At 38.6% G+C, this 19,675-nt stretch overlaps 1 protein-coding gene and 1 long non-coding RNA gene across 2 annotated transcripts; one reads left to right on the top strand and one right to left on the bottom strand.

Annotated features, from left to right (window-relative positions):
* The first annotated feature begins 207 nt into the window (after positions 1-207).
* On the top strand, positions 208-1,428 carry LOC145548133 (E3 ubiquitin-protein ligase TRIM21-like). The gene has a single exon (XM_081598818.1). The coding sequence runs from the start codon at positions 270-272 to the stop codon at positions 1,026-1,028; it is 759 nt and encodes a 252-aa protein (XP_081454944.1). The 5' UTR covers positions 208-269; the 3' UTR covers positions 1,029-1,428.
* Positions 1,429-12,413: 10,985 nt separating this feature from the next.
* Positions 12,414-16,592, bottom strand: LOC145548129 (uncharacterized). The gene is made up of 3 exons (XR_014084424.1): positions 16,550-16,592; positions 15,367-15,524; positions 12,414-13,830 (listed from the first exon to the last, which is right to left on the bottom strand). It is a non-coding gene; the product is annotated as an uncharacterized LOC145548129 (long non-coding RNA).
* Between the last annotated feature and the right edge of the window lie 3,083 nt (positions 16,593-19,675).

Here is a 19,675-nt window from a genome sequence, read left to right as displayed (position 1 = left end):
AGCAAGGACAAGTTGTGTTTAGTCTGTAAAAAACTGTTGACCAGTATTGTTTTCGTGTATGATTATCAGATCATATTTCACTGTGTTGCATGACTTTATTAGGACCTGCAATGAAGCAAGAGGACATCTTGAAAGCTCTGGAAGAATTAAGTGAAGATGACTTAACAATATTCAAGTTTTTGCTGAACCAGCCTCAGACTCTCCCTGGTTACAAAAACATTAGTAAGTCATCCCTTGAAAACACACAGAGATGCGATATTGTGAAATTGATGGTGCAGACCTACGACCTTCAAGGTTGCATGGAAGTGACTGTCAAGATTTTAGAAAAAATTCAAAGAAATGATCTCCTGAAGAAAATCCGTGAGGTTGGAGATGACCTTCAGGGGTTCAAGCACTTTGACAAGCTCCATGAGAGCAGGAAGGTCATAGTGGACCCTAAGAATGTCCAGAAGTTTGCAGTGGATGTGACTCTGGATCCTGATACGGCTCATCCTACACTCATCCTGTCTAGAGATAGAAAAAAGGTGAAACATGGAGATGACTGGCAGGATCTTCCAGACAATCCAAAGAGATTTGATTTCTTTGCTAATGTTTTAGGACAGCAGAGTTTCTCTAAAGGGAAATTTTATTTTGAGGTTCAGGTTAAAGGAAAAACTGACTGGGATTTAGGAGTGGCCAGAGAGAACGTTGACAGGAAGGGAGAACTTAATCTGAGCACAATTAATGGTTTATGGACTTTTGTGCTGAGAAATGGAAATGAGTACTATGCAGGGGATGATGCTACAGATAAAATTGATCTCCATCCTGGTCCAGAGAAGGTCGGGGTGTTTGTGGATTATGAGGAGGGTCTGGTCTCCTTCTATGATGTAAAGGCTGTAGCAATGATCTACTGCTATACTCGCTGCCGCTTTAAGGAGAAACTCTACCCGTTCTTTAGTCCTAATCTTAATAATAAAGGTAAAAACTCTGCTCCTCTGATCATCTGTCCTGTTCATCAGGCTGAACATTCCCATGATGAAGCTCCATGAAGAATAAATCTTAGTAACTCTGCAGGTGAAGTCCTGCTGGTGTGAAGGGTAACTTGGAATAGTCTTCAGCAGAAAGTCAACAGTTCAGTTCACAGATTATTTGCTGCAGCTCTTTGTGCTTCTGTGCATAATTTCTTTCTCCACTTTGAATTTTATTAATTAAACTTTAGTTTTGTTGTATTTGTTGCAATCAAGAATGATTTACATGTTGAAAAATGTGTCATGTAATAAAATTACTTACCCAATATTTTATCCCTTTTTTTAGTTGTTATCTTGTGCAGATAACACAAATCTTTTAAATATGAATATTGTAATGATGATTTCTGAATTTTCTGTGATTCATGCATGTGGGTTGTGAAATGAAAACAAAATTAAAGTGATTAAAAGTAATTTTATTGTGTGTGATTGCATTGAGCAATACTTAATGCATGGGTGTGTGTCGTGTGGATTGCGGGGACCATTTTCTTGTGTGTGTGAGGTCTTGAGTTTCACACAGTGGAAAGACAATTTTTAAAATAATATTAAATTGATATTGTGAGGGGGGGCTGCACAGTGGCGCAGTTGATAGAGCTGTTGCCTTGCAGCAAGAAGGTTCTGGGTTCAATTCCCAGCCCCGGTCCCCCAGCATGGAGCCTCCATGCTCTCCCTGTGCATGGTGGGCTTCCTCCAGGTCATCCAGCTTCCTCCCACAGTCCAAAAACATGACTGTCAGGTTAATTAGCCTCTCCAAATTGTGTGTGTGTGTGTGTGTGTGTGCATGGTTGTTTGTCCTGTGTGTCTCTGTGTTGCCCTGTGACAGACTGGCAACCTGTCCAGGTGACCCCGCCCCTCGCCCGGAACATTAGCTGGAGAGGCACCAGCACCTCCTGACCCCACTGAGGGACAAGGGTGAAAGAAAATGGATGGATGATATTGTGAGGACTAGCTGTTCATTATGGGGCCCTATAAGCAGAGGTTCTGTTTTTGAGTTAGGTAACAACTTAATCCTTAACCTAACTCCTATCACACAGGTAAATGCTGGATTAGTCACCAAATAACCCTGTTTCATGTTTGAGTGGGTGAGGCTTAAATGATGTCACGGAACTGCTGCACCAATATGTTGTGCATCATGAGTGTCAAAGATACTGATATTCCCTGATGAGACACACACAATCTAGTGCAGATTGGATGTCAATCAGAATAATTTATTGTCATTGTCACAAAGACAACGAATTTGCAGTTTCAGTTACAACCATCCCTCATGCAACAACACGAGGGGGGAAGAGGGGATAGTTGGCTGAGGCCTCGCAGCCCGACAGACGCCGCCTTGCAGGAAGAAATAGAAAAAAATAAGAGGAAATATCAGGTAAGGAAGGAAGGAGAGGCAAAAAGAAACAGCTTGTCTCACACTCTGCTCTTTGCAGGACAGCTAGAGATGAAGAAAAAGAACCTCAGCACTTAAGCAACATATAAACACATATAGACACAACAAGCCGGGAGGAGGAGGAGCTGTGATGTGCAAATGGGTCCCATGTGAGTTATGTGTGTGTGAGACCATGAACCCTGACTGAAGCATGTGATTGTCTGTGATTGACTGTATGATCTTGGAGTTCACCACCAGCTTTATCAGTTCAGGGCCACAGATGATCCAGGGAGGGGGGGCAGCAGAGCAGAGCCTCCTGTAGACATAACAACCAGGGGAGGACAGCTGGCAGCCAAGACCAGCCTGGGGTCCAGATTCTGATAGCAGAAAGTTGTTTAGGTCAGGCTGACATCAGTTTACTGACATCAGTTTACTGCCTGCCTTGAAAGTCTCTCTGGAGATTCTCAGTGGTAAATCCAAACAGCCCCGTTTAGGATCTTCCACCTGATCCGAGCGAACATCGTTCTCCAAGGTCACCGTATCCACTCTGAGTCCGAGATCCGCTGCCCGGCCTCGGTCCTGTTCCAGGATCACACCCAGTCTGCGGCTCAGCTCCCGTATCGTCTCAGTCTGAGTGTTGATCGCTCTGCAGATCCCATCAACCCGGCAGCCTTGAAGTGGCCAAAACGGCCACCGGCATCTTCCGAAATTTCCGATAGGCAGGTATCCGCCAGCTCCAATAAGCAGAAAACGTGTTATCATAAATCCAATCATCTACACATCTTCAACATCCTCGACTGACAGCATCGGTCTTCCACTTCCATCCAGAATCCATCGTATATCCAGCGAAGGATGTCCTGTCGGGACACGAAGGTTCCCCTTTACCTGGTTTTCCAGTGGAGAAAATATTGTGTTTAGAGACCAGCTGACCAGATCCATAATTTGCAGCTTCGGAAGTTATTCAAAAGAAAGACTCTGAAAACACAGACGCTGAGCAGGGAAGATGGGAGGACAGGGAGACGGAGAAGGGGCGTCCTCCTTAGAAGGACAGAGTAGAAGAAGGCTTCTTCTGTGTCTCAGGGAGACACAGGTGTTGGAATAATCTATAGGTCCCAGTGGAGTCAAATCAAATGTAATACGATTGGCCTCTTTAAAGGTCAACAAAGGTCATACATATCCAGTTTGGTGCAAATCAAATGATGCATGTGTGATTAACAGCCAACCGCATGGTAATAGCGAAGGATTGAAATCCACCATTCTGCCACACCTACATGGTTCAGCCACGAGCCAAAGTCAAGAGAATGATGCAGCATCATGTCGCTGAATGACATCAGACATATGTTTAAATCTGAATGAATAAAAGAATGAAAGGTGGCCTCCACTAGCACACAGGTGACTTCCTGTTGTGCTGTTGAAATGGGGCGGAGCTAAGGTTATGCCATCAATTAACAATGTGAATGTGATGAGCTCTGGTCTGTAATGACCAGGGATGAAAATAAGCCGGATGGTCCAGGTAGAACAGCTGTACTTTGACTCAGAATAGATCTGTTAGCAATAGACAGTTTAAAACACGACAATCTGTTCATCAATAGCTTTTTCTCATTCTGAATTGTTTTATGAACTGCCCATGCCGCTGGAGTCTCTCCCACTCCTGCATTTGACCTCCTCTCTCCTCGTCCGGAGCTTGTAGTTTCCATCAGCAGCCTACAGACCATTCACCACTATGTTTAACATCTGTCTGCTTCTTACAAAAAGTCCCATTTAAAAGCAAGTTCTAGTTGATGTTACATGTTATTTTGCTCAATTAAAACAACACAGCACACCTCAAAAACAACTGATTATTAACTTGACCAAAGATTTCACTCGCATTAACTATAGTGCATTCCACTGGTCAGTGGTTGCTGATTGCATTGGTGCGTTTGATTTATGAAGCGGGACATTTTACACAGGTGGTCCACAGACATACAACATTCTGCATGCACTGGGACAGGAAGAACAATAAATCACTTTCAGACTTTAAAATAAAAACCAGGAAAACACAGCAGGACAGGGAATTTTTAATTCAAGCAAAATCAAAACCTGATAAAATGACTAATTTGTTCAAATGAAGACAATAATACCAAATTATTTAAATAAATAAAAAAATCTCTGTAAATAAAGTTAAATATTAAAAGTAACAAAGTAAATTTTTACTTTTGTTGGGCTCATCACAAAGAAACTAACATATTGACCTCAAAATTTTTATTTAAAGGAACACATTTACAAATAAAGCAAAACAAACCATTATGTATAAATATATATATATATATATATTTTAAGATTTTTTGCAACTTTTTTTTTTCAAGGTTTTGTTGGCTCTAGTGGCCTTTATTTGAAAACAGTTCAAAAGGAAAGAGGGTAATGAGAGAGGGGAAAAACATGTGGCAAAGGTCACCAGGCCAGGAATTGAACCTGCGACCACCGGCACAAGGACCAAGACCTCAATATGTGGGCTGTGCTTTGCACCTGTGCCACCACAGCACCATATGTATATTTTAATGAGACATTAATTTCCAATATCTTATGTCAGCTGCTGTTTGTCCTTTTCCAAACTAAGCATCTGATTTTCTGTTTTCAGTTTTAGTCATAAATCCAATAGTCCATGGGCCAGAGGCCAAAATTTCACATTTTTGCGACTTTTTTGAGAGGTCATTAGAGGTCGTTAAACCAAAAATAATACAAATTTTTCCACACCTTTTGACCAAACTAGATACATTTCTTTCATCCCAGTGGTATCCAGGGACATCAAGGACACAAGAGTTAATGACTAAAATACTCAACAGACCCTAAGGAATCAGAAAATATATGATATGCCTATACTGTCCGTCTATGGGAGGCGACTATGAGCTGTAATTTGAAGTTACAGACTTGGGCTATAGCCTTAATTGGTTCTTTGGTGTGTGTGTGTGTGTGTTGGGGGGTTAGTGGGGGCTTGTTTAGCGTGTCACTCATGTCTAGTTTGTTAATTAAAAAGTTAATCAGTAATAGTGGAAATTTACACTTACATAATAGATGCTGTACATTTGGCCTATTTATCTTATTTTGTGAGTTTTTCCATCACAGGCCAAAAAGTAGTAGCCCATGATTACCACATAGAGACAGACTCTGTGGACGGAGACCATCTGTCATAATGTGATATAGTTGGCAGTGAGGAAGACGCAGATGAGGCCAGGTTGACATATTAAGAAGATGATTTAATGATGAATACAGTAAACTCAAGTCACAGGCAGCACTGGGAGCAGACAGACGATGAACGTACGACGAGGACCAGACAAGAGACAAACACAACAAGTGGGTTTAAATACACAGGGAGAGTAATCAGGGAACGAGACACACCTGGGATCAATCAGGACAAGATGGCACAAAGACACAGAGGAACAGAACTAAACAGAAAAAACCTCAAAAATAAACACACTGAAAACACAGATCACCACAGTACCCTCATTAAATCACAGATTCTGAAGAAAAAAAAAAGATTTTGAAATGATTTGACTACTATTCACAGCATAATTAGATTGTTATATTACATTTCTGACAACAGATGATGATAACCTTAGGCATATCGGTACCATCTTGCTGAGGATGTTGATTTCAGTCAGGCCCACAATGAGTTCATTAAAAAATAAATAAAATTAGGGGTGGCAAAGTTCTCAGTTGGTGTGGAAACTGCAACCCCAGTAGATCTGCCCCTGCTATGGGGTCATTTCATTCTCACTGACAGAAGAAAACAGGGTGGATCAGCAGATTAACTCCAATCAGGTTTGATTATTTAAGGTGATCCAGGTGTGGAGACAATCCCATAATCAGCAGCTGCATCCAGGTGAGCCGTAATGTGGAGCTTTGGCTCTGATGGAGAACAATGGAGGATCCAGAGGGAGGATTGATCACAGATCAGATTGATCTGATGGTTTATTAGCCTTTAGATTCATCCAGACTGATCATCCTGGATCTCTGAGCAAAACTTAAAGAAGGAGCCGAGCGGTACCAGTACCGGTCCAGCTGCAGCCATCCTTCAGTCGAGCTCTGTGAATGAGCCTTATGGACATAAAGCATCTTTATTCTGTAAATGTACAACTTATATACATGATTCTACTATTTAGAATAAACGTCCACTTTCCCACTCAAAGGACCATTACCTGTCCGCCCTCCAACGCTCACCGCCGCCTCAACCTTCCGGAACCTGGATCCCACACCTTCTGCAGCAGGTCTTACTCTTCCACTCACCACCCAGAACGCAAGACCTCTCTCTCTTACCCTGTACTGAAGATCCCTACGTGCTTTGAACCCATCACTTACTCACTCTCCTCTTGTCGACAGTTTGATGTTCTGGTTCCCCTCCCTGATTCCCGACCACGGCCCTTCCCTCATTCATCCGTTTAAAATAAACATTTAACTGATTTCCGTTCTCCTGAGAGTATTCTTGCATGTGGGTTAGAAAACTGAAACCCAACATGACCATAAGATTGTGTTCTTGCTTTTTACAAGTTGGTTGAGGGTCAAGAAAACCCCCAACATCCTGCATTTTCTTACAATAGGGTGTGAAAGTGTTTGAGTGTGATTGAGAGTGAATATGTATGCAGACGTCCTTTGATGGTTTTACGAAGCGCTGTGTAAATATGACGTCACTTTAGTGAGTAGCTGTGTCATGTTTTTTTCTTATTTTAAACTATATCGAGACGGTTAATGTTTTGTTTCATAAATTAACTTTGACTACTACTTCACAGAGAATTCTAAAGTGATGATTACATATATTCTATTTTGTATCACATTCTGATTTACAGCGAATCATCTGCTTGTAGAGTAGGAGGTTTTTTACTTAAGATATTACAAGTAAAATTGAAACCAAACAAGGTGACATCGGCTTTGTTGAAGTTTTAGTATTTTGGCCTAATTGATTACGGCTTTAACGTCAACATTAATGGAAATTGTGAAATTGTGGTCTTCAGCAGACTTGATCTTTCATGGCCTATTCTACATTTTTTTTCTTTTATCCCCACAACAGAAATCTTTTTAATGTCAATTGGTCATTTTGGAGTGTTTAACAGAAAGGTACACTATTGGTAAATGTAATATGATTGGCTACATGATTTAAATTGGAAATTATAACAGCTTGACTTAATATTTATTGTGATGGTTTTAACCTGTTCTTGTCTCAGAGACAGTTTTTGATTCAAATTTAAAATTTAAATGTTATGTTGAGGTTCTATATAATTTGGTCATTTTACTCCAATGCGAGGATTAATATAATACAACAGGAGCAACCAAAATTCAGCCTTGGCTTGTAGCAGATAGAATTAGTGATTAAGAGACTGTCTCATCCAATTTAGTGTTTTATTTTTTTTTTTTTTAGTAACACACTAACTTACTAACTGAACTAGTTGTTGCTTTACAGCATGGGTGCCTTGCTGTATAGTAACTAATTGTTGACATTTTAGCATAATGGGGAAAGTTCTTCAATTTTGGTTTTCCAGCTTCAGGTTATGTTTTCCTTTTGAAAATAAGACAAACACAGGTGGATATTATAAAGATCTTACTGATAGAACTGTGAAATTTAAAACATCTCAGTCTATTTTGAACACTAGACGGATGTTCTTCAGAGAAAGGCAGACGCAGAGGCCTGTCAGTGTCTGTTGTATTTCATTACCTCTCTGCTTAAACCGCGACTCTGAGCTGAAGCAGAAACGATACTTCAACGTTTTCCGTCATCTGAGAAGCAGCAAGTCTACTCCACTTTATTCACCAAAAACGTTTTTTTAATTACCAAAAACTGTTCTGTAATCTGGAACGTTCGCTACGTTGAGCTCCAATTAGCCGCCTTATCTCACTGCGCGAGAGGCAACTGGGTCATGCGTCACGGGCAAAAGGTCAAAGGTAACAAGGTGACAGGGGGGCTTATTATGGTGTACAAAAAACCAAATAATTTTAGTACATGTTATTATGTGTCAGAAGAGGGCTTAGGAAATAATTCCCCCCCCCCAAAATTTTAAATTGTACCAAAAGGGCACTTGGGGGCAAGGAGCAAAAGGGGCAGGTGCTCAAGCCCCCCTAGGCCCCCCTCTGCACGTGCCTGAGTTGTAGTTTCTAAAGTAATATGGAATAACTAAAATTTATGAATTGAATACACTAAACTTAACAATATCACCTGTCAAATACTTTATACAAAATTGTGTTTCCTAAACCAGGGAAAGTGATTGTTGGATTGTTGCATCTCTCTTCATATGACTTAAAATAAGTTATTTAACCAAGTCATCCAGGAAGGTCTAAACTAAATATTTACATCATTTAATAAATTTCTCCCCAAAACTGCAATAAAGTATTGATAAATATGATAAACACTATAAAAAGGGTAATTCACTATTCAATTAAATATGTTATAGATGGGTTTTCAAAAGAATAAATGGATCAAAGGTTATAATGGTTGAAATTTGGGGATTTAAAACCATGATTAGAATAACATAGGTCATTTTTGATGTGACACGGTTAACATATTCTCGTAAAACAGGCTGATCATTCTTTAAGGTTTTAAATTGACAAGAAAATATGATGATTCAAATTAAATTGGTCTAAATTGGAGATCTACAAATTAATTATGGAACCGCTTCTAAAAATTACAGGACGTTTTGGGTTCAACACGATGGGAAACATTAATTTCTCACGTAGGCCTTTTATAAAAAGAGGGTCAAAAGATTGACAAAATGCAGTTGTAAAGGAGCAGCTTCTGGAAATGCTGAGTTTACCGAGTTATAATATAAAAGGAAATTACAGGAGCAGAGTTAATATAAGGAAGGAAATGATAATTAGGAATGAAGTTTTAAAGAGAAATAAATAAAACTAGAAGCTACCACAAAATCTCTCCCTTACTGATAATAAAATAAATATAATTATTAACATAAGATATGATAAGACCAATATGTAAAATTCAGCTTCTATTTAATGCGGAACTCGCACTCAAGGGGGATACGTCACAGGCATCAGGTAAAATATGTTACACCAGTTAAATTGACAAAAAAATAGTCAACCACTCAGTATGAAATTTTGTTGACTTTTAACAACGATTTATTACAAAACCACAAACTAAGAATAATAGTTATCCTGATAAATCAGTAACCAAAAATCCCTCAAAAATAAGATTAGGTTAAGATTTAATTAACTCAGGTCAGCTCAGTAAAGAAACCCAAATGGTTAAATGTCCAAATATTCCCGTTCCTTTTAATGCGAATATTGTCCACAAAAGAGTTCCTTATCCTGGGAGAATTTCTCCATTTTAATTCAAAGTTCCAATCCAAAACGAGAAAAACAAAGCGTAAAAAAATCCCTCCCCAAAAAATGAGAAAAAAGAGTGGTACCACCAAAAATCCCCAAAAAGAAACGTAAAGTCCAGATCTCACCGGGAATGTCTTTCTTTTCCCCGGTGGCGTCTTCTAGCCAATTGGCGTCCTCCTGCACCTGGCGGCGTTTCCTGGGTGCAAACTCCAATCCAGCTCCTAAAGTGCACGATATGCGGCGCTGGGACGAACTTTGATAGCCGTTTTATATTTTTCTTTGATTTATTATTTGTTAGAAACATCCAGTCATGTCAAATCTCCCGCTGCACGGATCTGACGGTGAGCATCTTCCACTCTGATTGCGGCTCTGCGCGCCGACGCACACGCCCCTTTTCATACACTAATATCAGCCACACCTAAAAACGAGCATGACCTGCCCAAAAATCAGTTTTAAAAGTGGAAATATGAAATAATTTTACAATGAAATTACAGCAACTGTTATACAAACCAGATGATACATTTACTCTTCAATGTATTTATCCAGGAAAAAAAACAAACATGGTGGTTGTGTTACAAATATATGACTTGGAACAGGGGTGTCCAAAGTCGATCCTGGCCCGGCATCCTGCACGTTTTAGTTCTCTCCCTGGTGGTAGCAACAACTTTTTCAGCTTGTCAATGTTCCTCTTAGGCCTCCAATGAGCTATCATTTGATGCAGGTGTGTTAAACCAGATAGAGAACTAAAACATGTAGGATGCCGGGCCAGGACCGACTTTGGACACCCCTGACTTAGAAGAACAAAGAAAAATTAGAGTATCAATTGGCAAATCTGTGCAAAGAAAACATTAATTCAAATTGGAAGGAATTACTTATTTTATTTTAAAATATATCAAGGAGCTCTAGATAGGACTGGGTGACAGACTTTGTTCCAGTACACCGACCAGCTGATGCCCCCATTGAACAACGAAGGATCACAACCTGGTGAAACTGAGGATCTTCAGCCCTGGCTGCAGGATGACCTCACACGCAGATGTTCATCAGGATTTCTTTTATTCTATTCTGCTTTTGATGTCATCAAATTGGAAAAGAGGGAACGGCCTCTTTGTTACACTCACCAAAATGTGGGCACAATAATCCCCAAAGGTGAGCATCGATTACTCAGGTGATGAGCCTGAGTTCAAAACCGTAAGGAAAATGGGCTGCTGGAGACGACAGGATCATCTTTGTTGTTTTTCCTGTTTCCAAGTTTTCATCTTTCGTCTACGACTTGCCAACGAACTCATTTTACTTCAAGAAGCATCAAGGAACACAGAGACACAAAATGAATATATGTTGAAAAAATTGTACAAAACTATTACTAATCAATTCTTTCTTTCACAGCAACTGGAAATTTATTGATAGTTTGTAAGTCTTTTATACGCAGTGTATTGTGCCTAACTTGCTCATTCATTTCATTAATAATTTTGGACAAATATTTGTGTATCATCCTATTTACATAAGAAATATTTGAATTTTTAAAAACTCATTTTAAGTATAACATTAAGATTTCTGATAAAGTTTCTGTTAAGTATTGATAAATTTATGCATTTTAAATCATTTTTCTGTTAAGTCATGACTTTGGGCTACACAACTTTGAACATTTATTTTAGGGTTTTAATCCTTTATATGATTTTGCTGTCTGATTTGGTCTGATTTTATTTGCAATGAATATGCTGACATTTAAACAACAAATGTTATGTAGAAGGTTGCATACTAAAAAGGGGGGCGTAATTTTTCAGCTATAAGATGGTGTTTCTGAATTTGGGCTTGTACGTTTTCATACTATATTTTAAATGTATATTTTAGTGTAATCTCTTTAAAGAGATAAAGAGATTAAAAGAGGGATTGTTAAGAAAATAAATTTAAAATATTCTAGTTTTAAAACTTAACATGTTTTGATTGAAATAGCCTAATTATAGTTTTCAGATTAATAACTTATTCTGCCCTATTGACCTTCATGTAACCTGTAGTTACAGCAGACTGTTTGCCAAGATCTTCTGATCTGCCCTTTGTGTGGCAAACAATCAGGAGAAGCTCCAGCTTCACACTGATCTGTGAAAAGCCATAAAATATCCTGAGTTCAGGCCAGTGGAGGAGAAGCTCTGGTTCCACTTTGTTTAGATAATGGTGACAACTGGTGTTTGATCTTGAAAACAAATTACAGGGAGTTTCGAACCACTTTAAAGAGGGTCAGTGACAGCTGCTGGTTGGATGAGCAAAGATATGCCTCATTTGAATACATTAAGAACAAGAATACGGCTTTACTATAAAAGTTTGTACACAGGAGTAACAAATCAGATTTTGCTCTTTGCAATTTCTCCAAAGACGTATTTGCTTTTTGTTTGTCGTTTCCATCTTTTGTCTTTTTCTCTCTCAGGTAAATTCATGTGTTGTTTGTGTTTGTGTTTCTGATGTTATGTGATGTGTTTTTCTGGTGATCGTATGCATCTGTCTTGAATAAATGCTGATTATTGTGACGCTGTTATCTCTGCGTGATCTCAGTCTTTGCGCACAGCATTTTCTGAATCATAAGAGAAGATATAATGAGTCAAAAGGTTTTAAAAAGGGTTAATAAGCTTTAGAATTTTTCCTCTCTTAATTATATATATATATATATATATATATATATATATATATATATATATATATATACTTTTCTCATAGTATCCCCAAGAATTTAAAACTACTTTCACCCCTGATCAAAATTAAGCTTTTATTTCACAAAATGTCATCAAAGTTTTGTAAATTGTCAGTTATGGTGTTGACACATCATGGTTGTGACAAACAACTTAGGAATAAAAAGAAGAGAAAACTAAAGAATAACATAAGCTAACCAGAGCTAACTAGCCCTCTTAGCAAAGGAAGAGAAGGGAAGTGGTTATGGGGTCCTCAGAAGTTCTGGTGCCCCCCAATAATGCCTAATTTTTTTTTATTTACTGACAGTGTTGACAAAAACTTGGGACAAATTTCAGTGGAGTTGGAAAATGTATAAAAAATATTTTTAATTTAATTGATACTTTTATAATTATTTATCTGAATATTTATACTTAATTGTCATAATATATAATTTTAGTATTTCTTTAATAGTTTTAAACTATTATAATGTATTGAGTTCTGCTCCTGGACAAGGGCTTTTACAGGCATCATCCACCAACTACAATGTTTAAAATAAAAAACAAAAATGCCATAATGTATGTTCTGCCCTCATAGAGAACCTAGAGAGGAACTGAAATAATGACGATCTGAGATGGTTCAGTGAGTTTTACTGTGGCTGAGTTTGGCTGGGTGTCCAGGTCCAGTTCTGTAGAACCGTCCTGCATCGCTTAGATTTGTTTATGTTTTATTTGGTTTAACATGTAGCACCAGGTGTTTTAAAGGGGTTAGAAACGGAATGTTTCCTGAACATTGGAAATGTTCAGGAAATCCAGACACAGATTGAAACATTTCTTTAAAAAAATATTTTCAAGATTAAAGAATTTACAAGAATCAGGAACTGAGAAACATAAAAATGTGGAGAAAACATTCTATTAAATTGAATTCAAACCCAAAATAAATCGTTTTATCTTTCGTTGGCTTTTTAAAATAAAACAATAAGTAAATAAATTCAAAAGGAATCTTACTGCTATTATCCTATTGTTTATGTAACTGGATCTGAGGTCTGTTAATAAAGACTGAATTGATATTAATTGCGTATTTCGTGTGGTGAATTGGATCTGCCTTCAGATTCTTCTCTCAGAGGAACCAAGTTGCTTGTGTTTTAGAACAGAACAGAGTGAGGAGACGCATGTTGGTTGGTTCTACAGAGCAGCTCCAGAGGTTTGCTGTTCGGTTTTGAGCTATTACGCCACTTTTACTGGTGCAATAGCTTCTGCAGGTCATTCCTGTCAATTTTCTCTAAAATCTTGCTGGTCACCTCCACGCATTGCTGAAGTGTGTAGGTCTGCACCATCAAGTCCACAACATTGGTGCTTTTTGCTTTTTCAATGAATCCCTTCTTGATCCCGGGGAGTCCAGGGACAGTGTCAGGCTGCTGCAGGTACCATTTGAATTTCTCAAGCTCTTCCTGACCTAGTTCCTCCAAAGCCTCCAAGATGTCCTCTGCCTTCATCTTTGCTCCTAATAATATCAGAAAACACATTGAAACATAATCTGATAATGATACAAGAACATAAGATTGGCCATCAGTTTTTACAGAGTAAACACAACTTAACTGACATTAACCAATAAATCATTACTGATATAAATTTGTTATAAAAGTATTACTGATTGCACTTTAAAAATTAGGTAACTTTATGTTATTAAAGGTAATGACAAGTTGTCATAACAGACATTTTAAAAGAAGTCAACTTTGTATTAAAAGTGTCATAATTTACCGAATGACGCTTTATGACAACAGTCATAAATATTCATACAGGCTTATTCATGTTCATGACAGGTGTTATGTCATGTTTATAAAAGTGTCATGACAGTCTTATTCACCCCCTTGAAATAAAGTGTTACTCTAAACTGTCTATTTAAATAAATCCACCTTTTCGATGCTGAGGTATTATGAGGCCAGGCATGAGAATAAAGTCTCAGATACACCTAGATAAACTCAGATATGCAGCCATTCTACAAATTACTCAGTTGCTTTTTATAAATTATTTCATATACAGTGAACCCTCGCTGTAACGCGGTTCACTTTTCACGGTTTGTTTTCGCAGATTTTTTTGTGCAGTTTTTTCCCCACAGTGTTCTTCGTCCTAATTGACCATATGATTGTTAAAAACAGTCTCCGCGCTACCCGAGTACCAATAACGTTACAGTGTTTAATACAGATTGGCCACTCAAGCATGGAAACTGAAACTTTCAATGTCTGCTGGAGAAAATAAAACTGGCCAGAGGCAGCAGAACCCGACCGGAGGCTCGTTTGATGAGATCCGTCGCTCTGCGGTAGATCCAGCTGTGAATCTGGCGGGGCGGGTTGGAGGAGACGCTTTAATGACATGACTGCTGATCACATTAAGGCTGATTGATGCTCACGCACATCCGCTGACCTGAAAACAGGTTTTGTTCTTTGGTTTCAATGTATTTATTTATGCTGTGTAATAACTGTAAAAACTAAAGGTAACTACTTCACGGATTTCGCCTCACGGGTTATTTTCGGAACGCAACCCCTAAGAAAAACAAGGGTTCGCTGTAAATGTAGAGTTTACTTCATTTTCTCTACAGCAGAAGTTTTGTCAAAAAGCGTAACAGGCTTAATTTCAAAATGTTGTAAAAACTTTTTTTTTTAATAAAAATGTGTGGGGAAAAAACAGTCCATGAATCCTCATTCCAAACACATTAACTTAAATTTTTACTTTATGGTTCATGTTCACATTTTTTATTGACTGTATATCAAATATATTTTAAATGTAACTGAAGATGAGACATAATACACTATATAATATTCAATAAAATACAAAACTTAAATCTTATTGTATAGACTTGGTCATCAAATCACTATGTTACCTGTAGGAATTTTTAATGTCCAGCAGGTGTCAGTATTGAGTGACACAGTATCGACACAGTATCAATACAGTGTTGCTATGAGTCGAAACGCCTCATTTACCCATCACTATAAGAAATCCTACAACAGCTAAAATCTGACACCGCTCCGTTTTGGTTTACTTTTTGTGAAGAAAGAAGTTGCGCTGGTCTTCTTCAGAGGTTTTGTGTCGATTCCTTCAGTAGTTCTTGGTGCAGCGCCCCCACAGGCAAAGGGGGGGAACAGGTTTTTCAGTTAGTTTTAGTTGTTTGATAGAGCAGTGTGAATGCGAACAGCAATTCTGAAAATGTAACAAATGTTGCAATTTTAGTCTCTAATTGAACCGAGTCTAACGGACTATCTGGTCTGAATGCACACTTAACTAGCCTTTGAAACAATTCAGGAATGATTAGTTGTGTTTTATGAAGCTGCTGGACAAGTAGAGATAAATATATATTTTTAGAAGCAGACCTGTAATGACTTTGCACTTCTTAAAGTTGGAAATGTTATTTTGTTGGACAGAGGAGTCTTTATATAAATATTTGCTGCTGAAGTTATATGTCTAAAGTCTTTAGTTTTGCCCTGTGAGACAGAAGGACAGATTTCCAAGAGCTGCGTCTCGTCCTCTCTAACAAACTGGTTCTCCTTTATCAGTGCACAGCTCCCAGTCAGACCAGTGACTCAGTCTAATCTGAGACCTTCATTATCAGAAGAACAGCTTCTTGCTCAAAGTTACAAACTGTAACAAGATAGACAGATGTAAATTAGCTCTAGGTTTCAAACTCCGGTCCTGAGGGCAGCTGTCCTGCAACCATTAGAGGAGCCTCTGCTTCACCATCTGAATAGAACAATCAGGTCATTAAGGCTCTGGAGAACTGATCTACAGAAGGAGGAGGTGATTAAGCCGTTTCATTCCAGTGTTTTGTACCTGTGACACATCTAAAACCTGCAGGACAGCAGAGGACTGGAGTTTAACACCCCTGGTACATGACTGTTAGTTTCTGTTGACTCACTGAGCTCCACTTTAGCTATGACTGTGTGTTTATAGTGTCTCTGTGTTGTCCTGTGATGGACCAGAAAACCCTGTTATTGCTGGAGAAAACCACATGCTACTCTGTATGGGCATAGAGAACGGATGGATGATTTAATGTCTACATTGATCAAAAACATAATTATGAATTATTCAAAACTTTTTATGAATTTCAGTCACTATTTTTAGTAAAAACTGACTTTTCACCAAGATAATCTAATCATAACTTCCTGAAACTGTTAAGCTGAGCTTGTACAGCCTATAAAAACTCAGTAAAGATCAGGATTCGTACTCACCAATATTTGATTCACTTGCTGAGTCGTTTAATCTGAACTGCAGCTCTGCTGATGATCTGAAGGTTTTCTCTTCAGTGAGTATTTAAACCTCCTCCTCTCTTGTTGCTCCACCTCTAACTCCAGGTATGTAGTTGGTTTCCTCCTTCATGTTCATTGATAAGTACAGTCTTTCTAAATATTAGTCATGTGTTATGTCATTAAATTCTTACTGCTCCCTGAGAATGTTAGAGATATAAAACTAAATGTTTTAATTTACCGTATTTTCTGCACTATAAGGCGCCTAAAAACCTTCAGTTTCCTCAGAAGCCCACAGTGAACCTTATAACCAGGTGCGCCTTATATATGGACCAATATTGAGCCCCAACAGGTCCAGCAGCTACGGTAAGCAGCCGCCGACTTCATTTTCCCCGTAGAAGAAGTGCGCGGTGCATGCTGGGATAGTTGTCAGAACGCTGGTTTGTTAATAAAGTTTGATAATACATTTAAAGCCATGGGGGGAGAGGAGAGACAGAGACTGCAGCGGCAGAGTGTTGGTTGGTCTGTGTTACCCAGAACTAGCTGGGCACAATATCGCTACCCCAACATCGGGAGTGAAACAATGACTGGGGCGGCCTGTTATATAAAGTACTGGGGACCATTTCTTTATAAATGTGGTAGAGTACGGAGCAAATTGGCAACTCAAACTGAGGTGTATATTCTATGCGCCTTATAGTGCGGAAAATACAGTATTACTCTATGATGCTATGATAGTGGTGGTTTAATTCCAGTTTATGGTTCACTGACATGACAAATGAGGGATTAAGGGGTAAAGTTAGGTTAGCTCACAGCTGAAAACTTTTTAAAATATATATTTCTAACTAGCTAAACCAGACAAAGTCTCACTGTTGTTTCCATACTGTCCCAGTCATAACTGCTCCCAGTTAGTGCTGAGGGTGGGGTCAATGGGATGTAAATGAGCGTATATTGTTTAAACCCCCAGGAATCTCAGCAGGCAGGGAGATGATTCTTCTGAAACTTTTAGGCCCGTTTTGTCACTAAGCTAACTTGGAGTGTGCCAACATTTACTTTTATTTTTTTTAGTTGTATGTGTTTGACATAATTAGAAAACTCCAAATCCACATTTTCACTCAGACTGACTTATCTATTCACAGTTTGTTCCACATTTTAAAGCTGCTGCAAATGGAGAAATATCATAAAGTCATAAACTGGCTCCACCTGATTGGTTATCTATAATCAGCCACAGATTCTCTTTACCATAATTATATATTATAAACATACAGAATCAGTTTCTCCCATCCCAGCCTCTCCACCATCATCGGTCACAACTAGGAGTCGTTTGAGGAGCATCAGCAGCAGGAGGTTTGGTGGGAAAGGTCAGGGTTCAGCCTTGGTCTACATCATGGACACAGTGACTGAGCAGACCATCAGTACCACAGCAGGCTGTGAAGGACTGATGGTAAACATTTGAAGGATTCAGAGGAAGAGTTCAGCTCAGAACATCGTCCCAAACAAAGACCAGGTTATGGTTCCACCATGTCCTGTATTATTTCTCATAGTAAAAGGGTTGTGGGGACCAATAAACAAGCTTATAAAGACATAAATGAGTTAAATTAGAGATGACTCTGGTGTGTTTATTAATCAATAACGAGGTTCAGTAGCACAGCTTCATGGTGGCTCTGAAGTCTGCAGCAGGAGGTCAAAGTTCATCTGGTTAGATCAGAACCAGTCCTACGATCCGGGTCATTTCAACCCTTCACCACTTGCACATGTTATATTTTCAATAATGACAGAAATAAACGCTCATATCTCATGATTGTTTTTATTTAAATGTTTATTTTCTCTGAAATATTAAACTTAGATTCTGGTTCTGATCCGGGATTGGTTCAGAAAACATAATGAATATCAGCTATAGCTGATATTCATTGGAGTCATATTACTGGAATCACTTTTTTTTATTCTATGAAACTATAAAGGTACAAAATGACCAATATAGCGTTTTGTACGAGTCTCTTGGTCCAAACGATCAGAACCAAACTGAATGTAAACAGAATTTAATGCAAACTTTATGGATCATTTCATAGAAATTAATTTGTGAAATAATTAATTTCAAAAAAACATTTTGTGAAGTGGTGATGGAGGAGACCTAACTGAAAGCACCACGAGGTTCCGAACGGGACAGAACCGACAGGAAACACGACCCGGAGCCCGGTCCAGTTCGGCCCACAGAACAGAAACTGATCCAACACTGCAAACACAGAGAAACTGGACCGGATGCCGGTGTTAGATCTGCAGCCATTAGAAACCCAAACAGTCTCTCTCGATCTCCAGTCCTCCCAGTATCTGCTCCACCAGTTCCCTCTGGAACCCTGGTGGAGCAGGGTTCCAGAGGGAACTGGGTTTCCTGGGTCCAGTCTCTCTCTGATGAACTCACTGTTACTGCGCAGACTCAGACATCAGGTGAGGTCCAACAGCTGAGGACAGGAACCACAGAGTCTTTTGGCTCCTCTTCGTTTCACTACCGCCATCTGGTGGCCGTGTTGAGTCACTGCGCTTTGTGTTATTTTCTCTATTATTTTGTAGATTTTAATTTAATCCTTCAGATGTTCTTGATCAGCAGATCCGAGGAAGGTTTCCTGAAACAATTTTATTTGGCTCTTAGCACCTTTTACACTCAGTTTTGTGTCTACTGAAATAAACTCTTCAGGCCATTTAATATAAATGTTAATTAACAGTTTTAATTTATTTGGACTTTAGTTCCTCGTTTTAATCATGTCCACTTGATACTGGACAATAAAATTATTTTAATTTATGTAGCAACAACAATGTTACCAACAGTTACTAAAGGCACAAGCTTTAAAATTCACTAAAACAACAAACACACGTGGCCTAACAAGCTGTGTGTAGAGTCAACATGATTTAAATATTTCTAAAATATAAACAAGAAATTAGAATCACCAACTTGATATTTATTTTGCCTTATTTTCTCCTTTAAACAGTTGGATTAATTCTGTAATATAGCTGGTTAAGAAAGTTTAGTTAGTAATCCACAATGTTCTGCAGTTCTGAAGGGAATTCATTGTTTAGTTAATGAGGGTTTCTGTAAATAAATCAGATGAATTTTCTTTA

The sequence above is a fragment of the Poecilia reticulata genome, chromosome 17 (genome assembly GCF_904066995.2).
Source record: "Poecilia reticulata chromosome 17, P_reticulata-male-v2, whole genome shotgun sequence".
Lineage (NCBI taxonomy): Eukaryota > Metazoa > Chordata > Actinopteri > Cyprinodontiformes > Poeciliidae > Poecilia > Poecilia reticulata.
The sequence above is the reverse complement of the archived record's forward strand: the minus strand, read 5'-3'. Positions and strand labels throughout refer to the sequence as shown.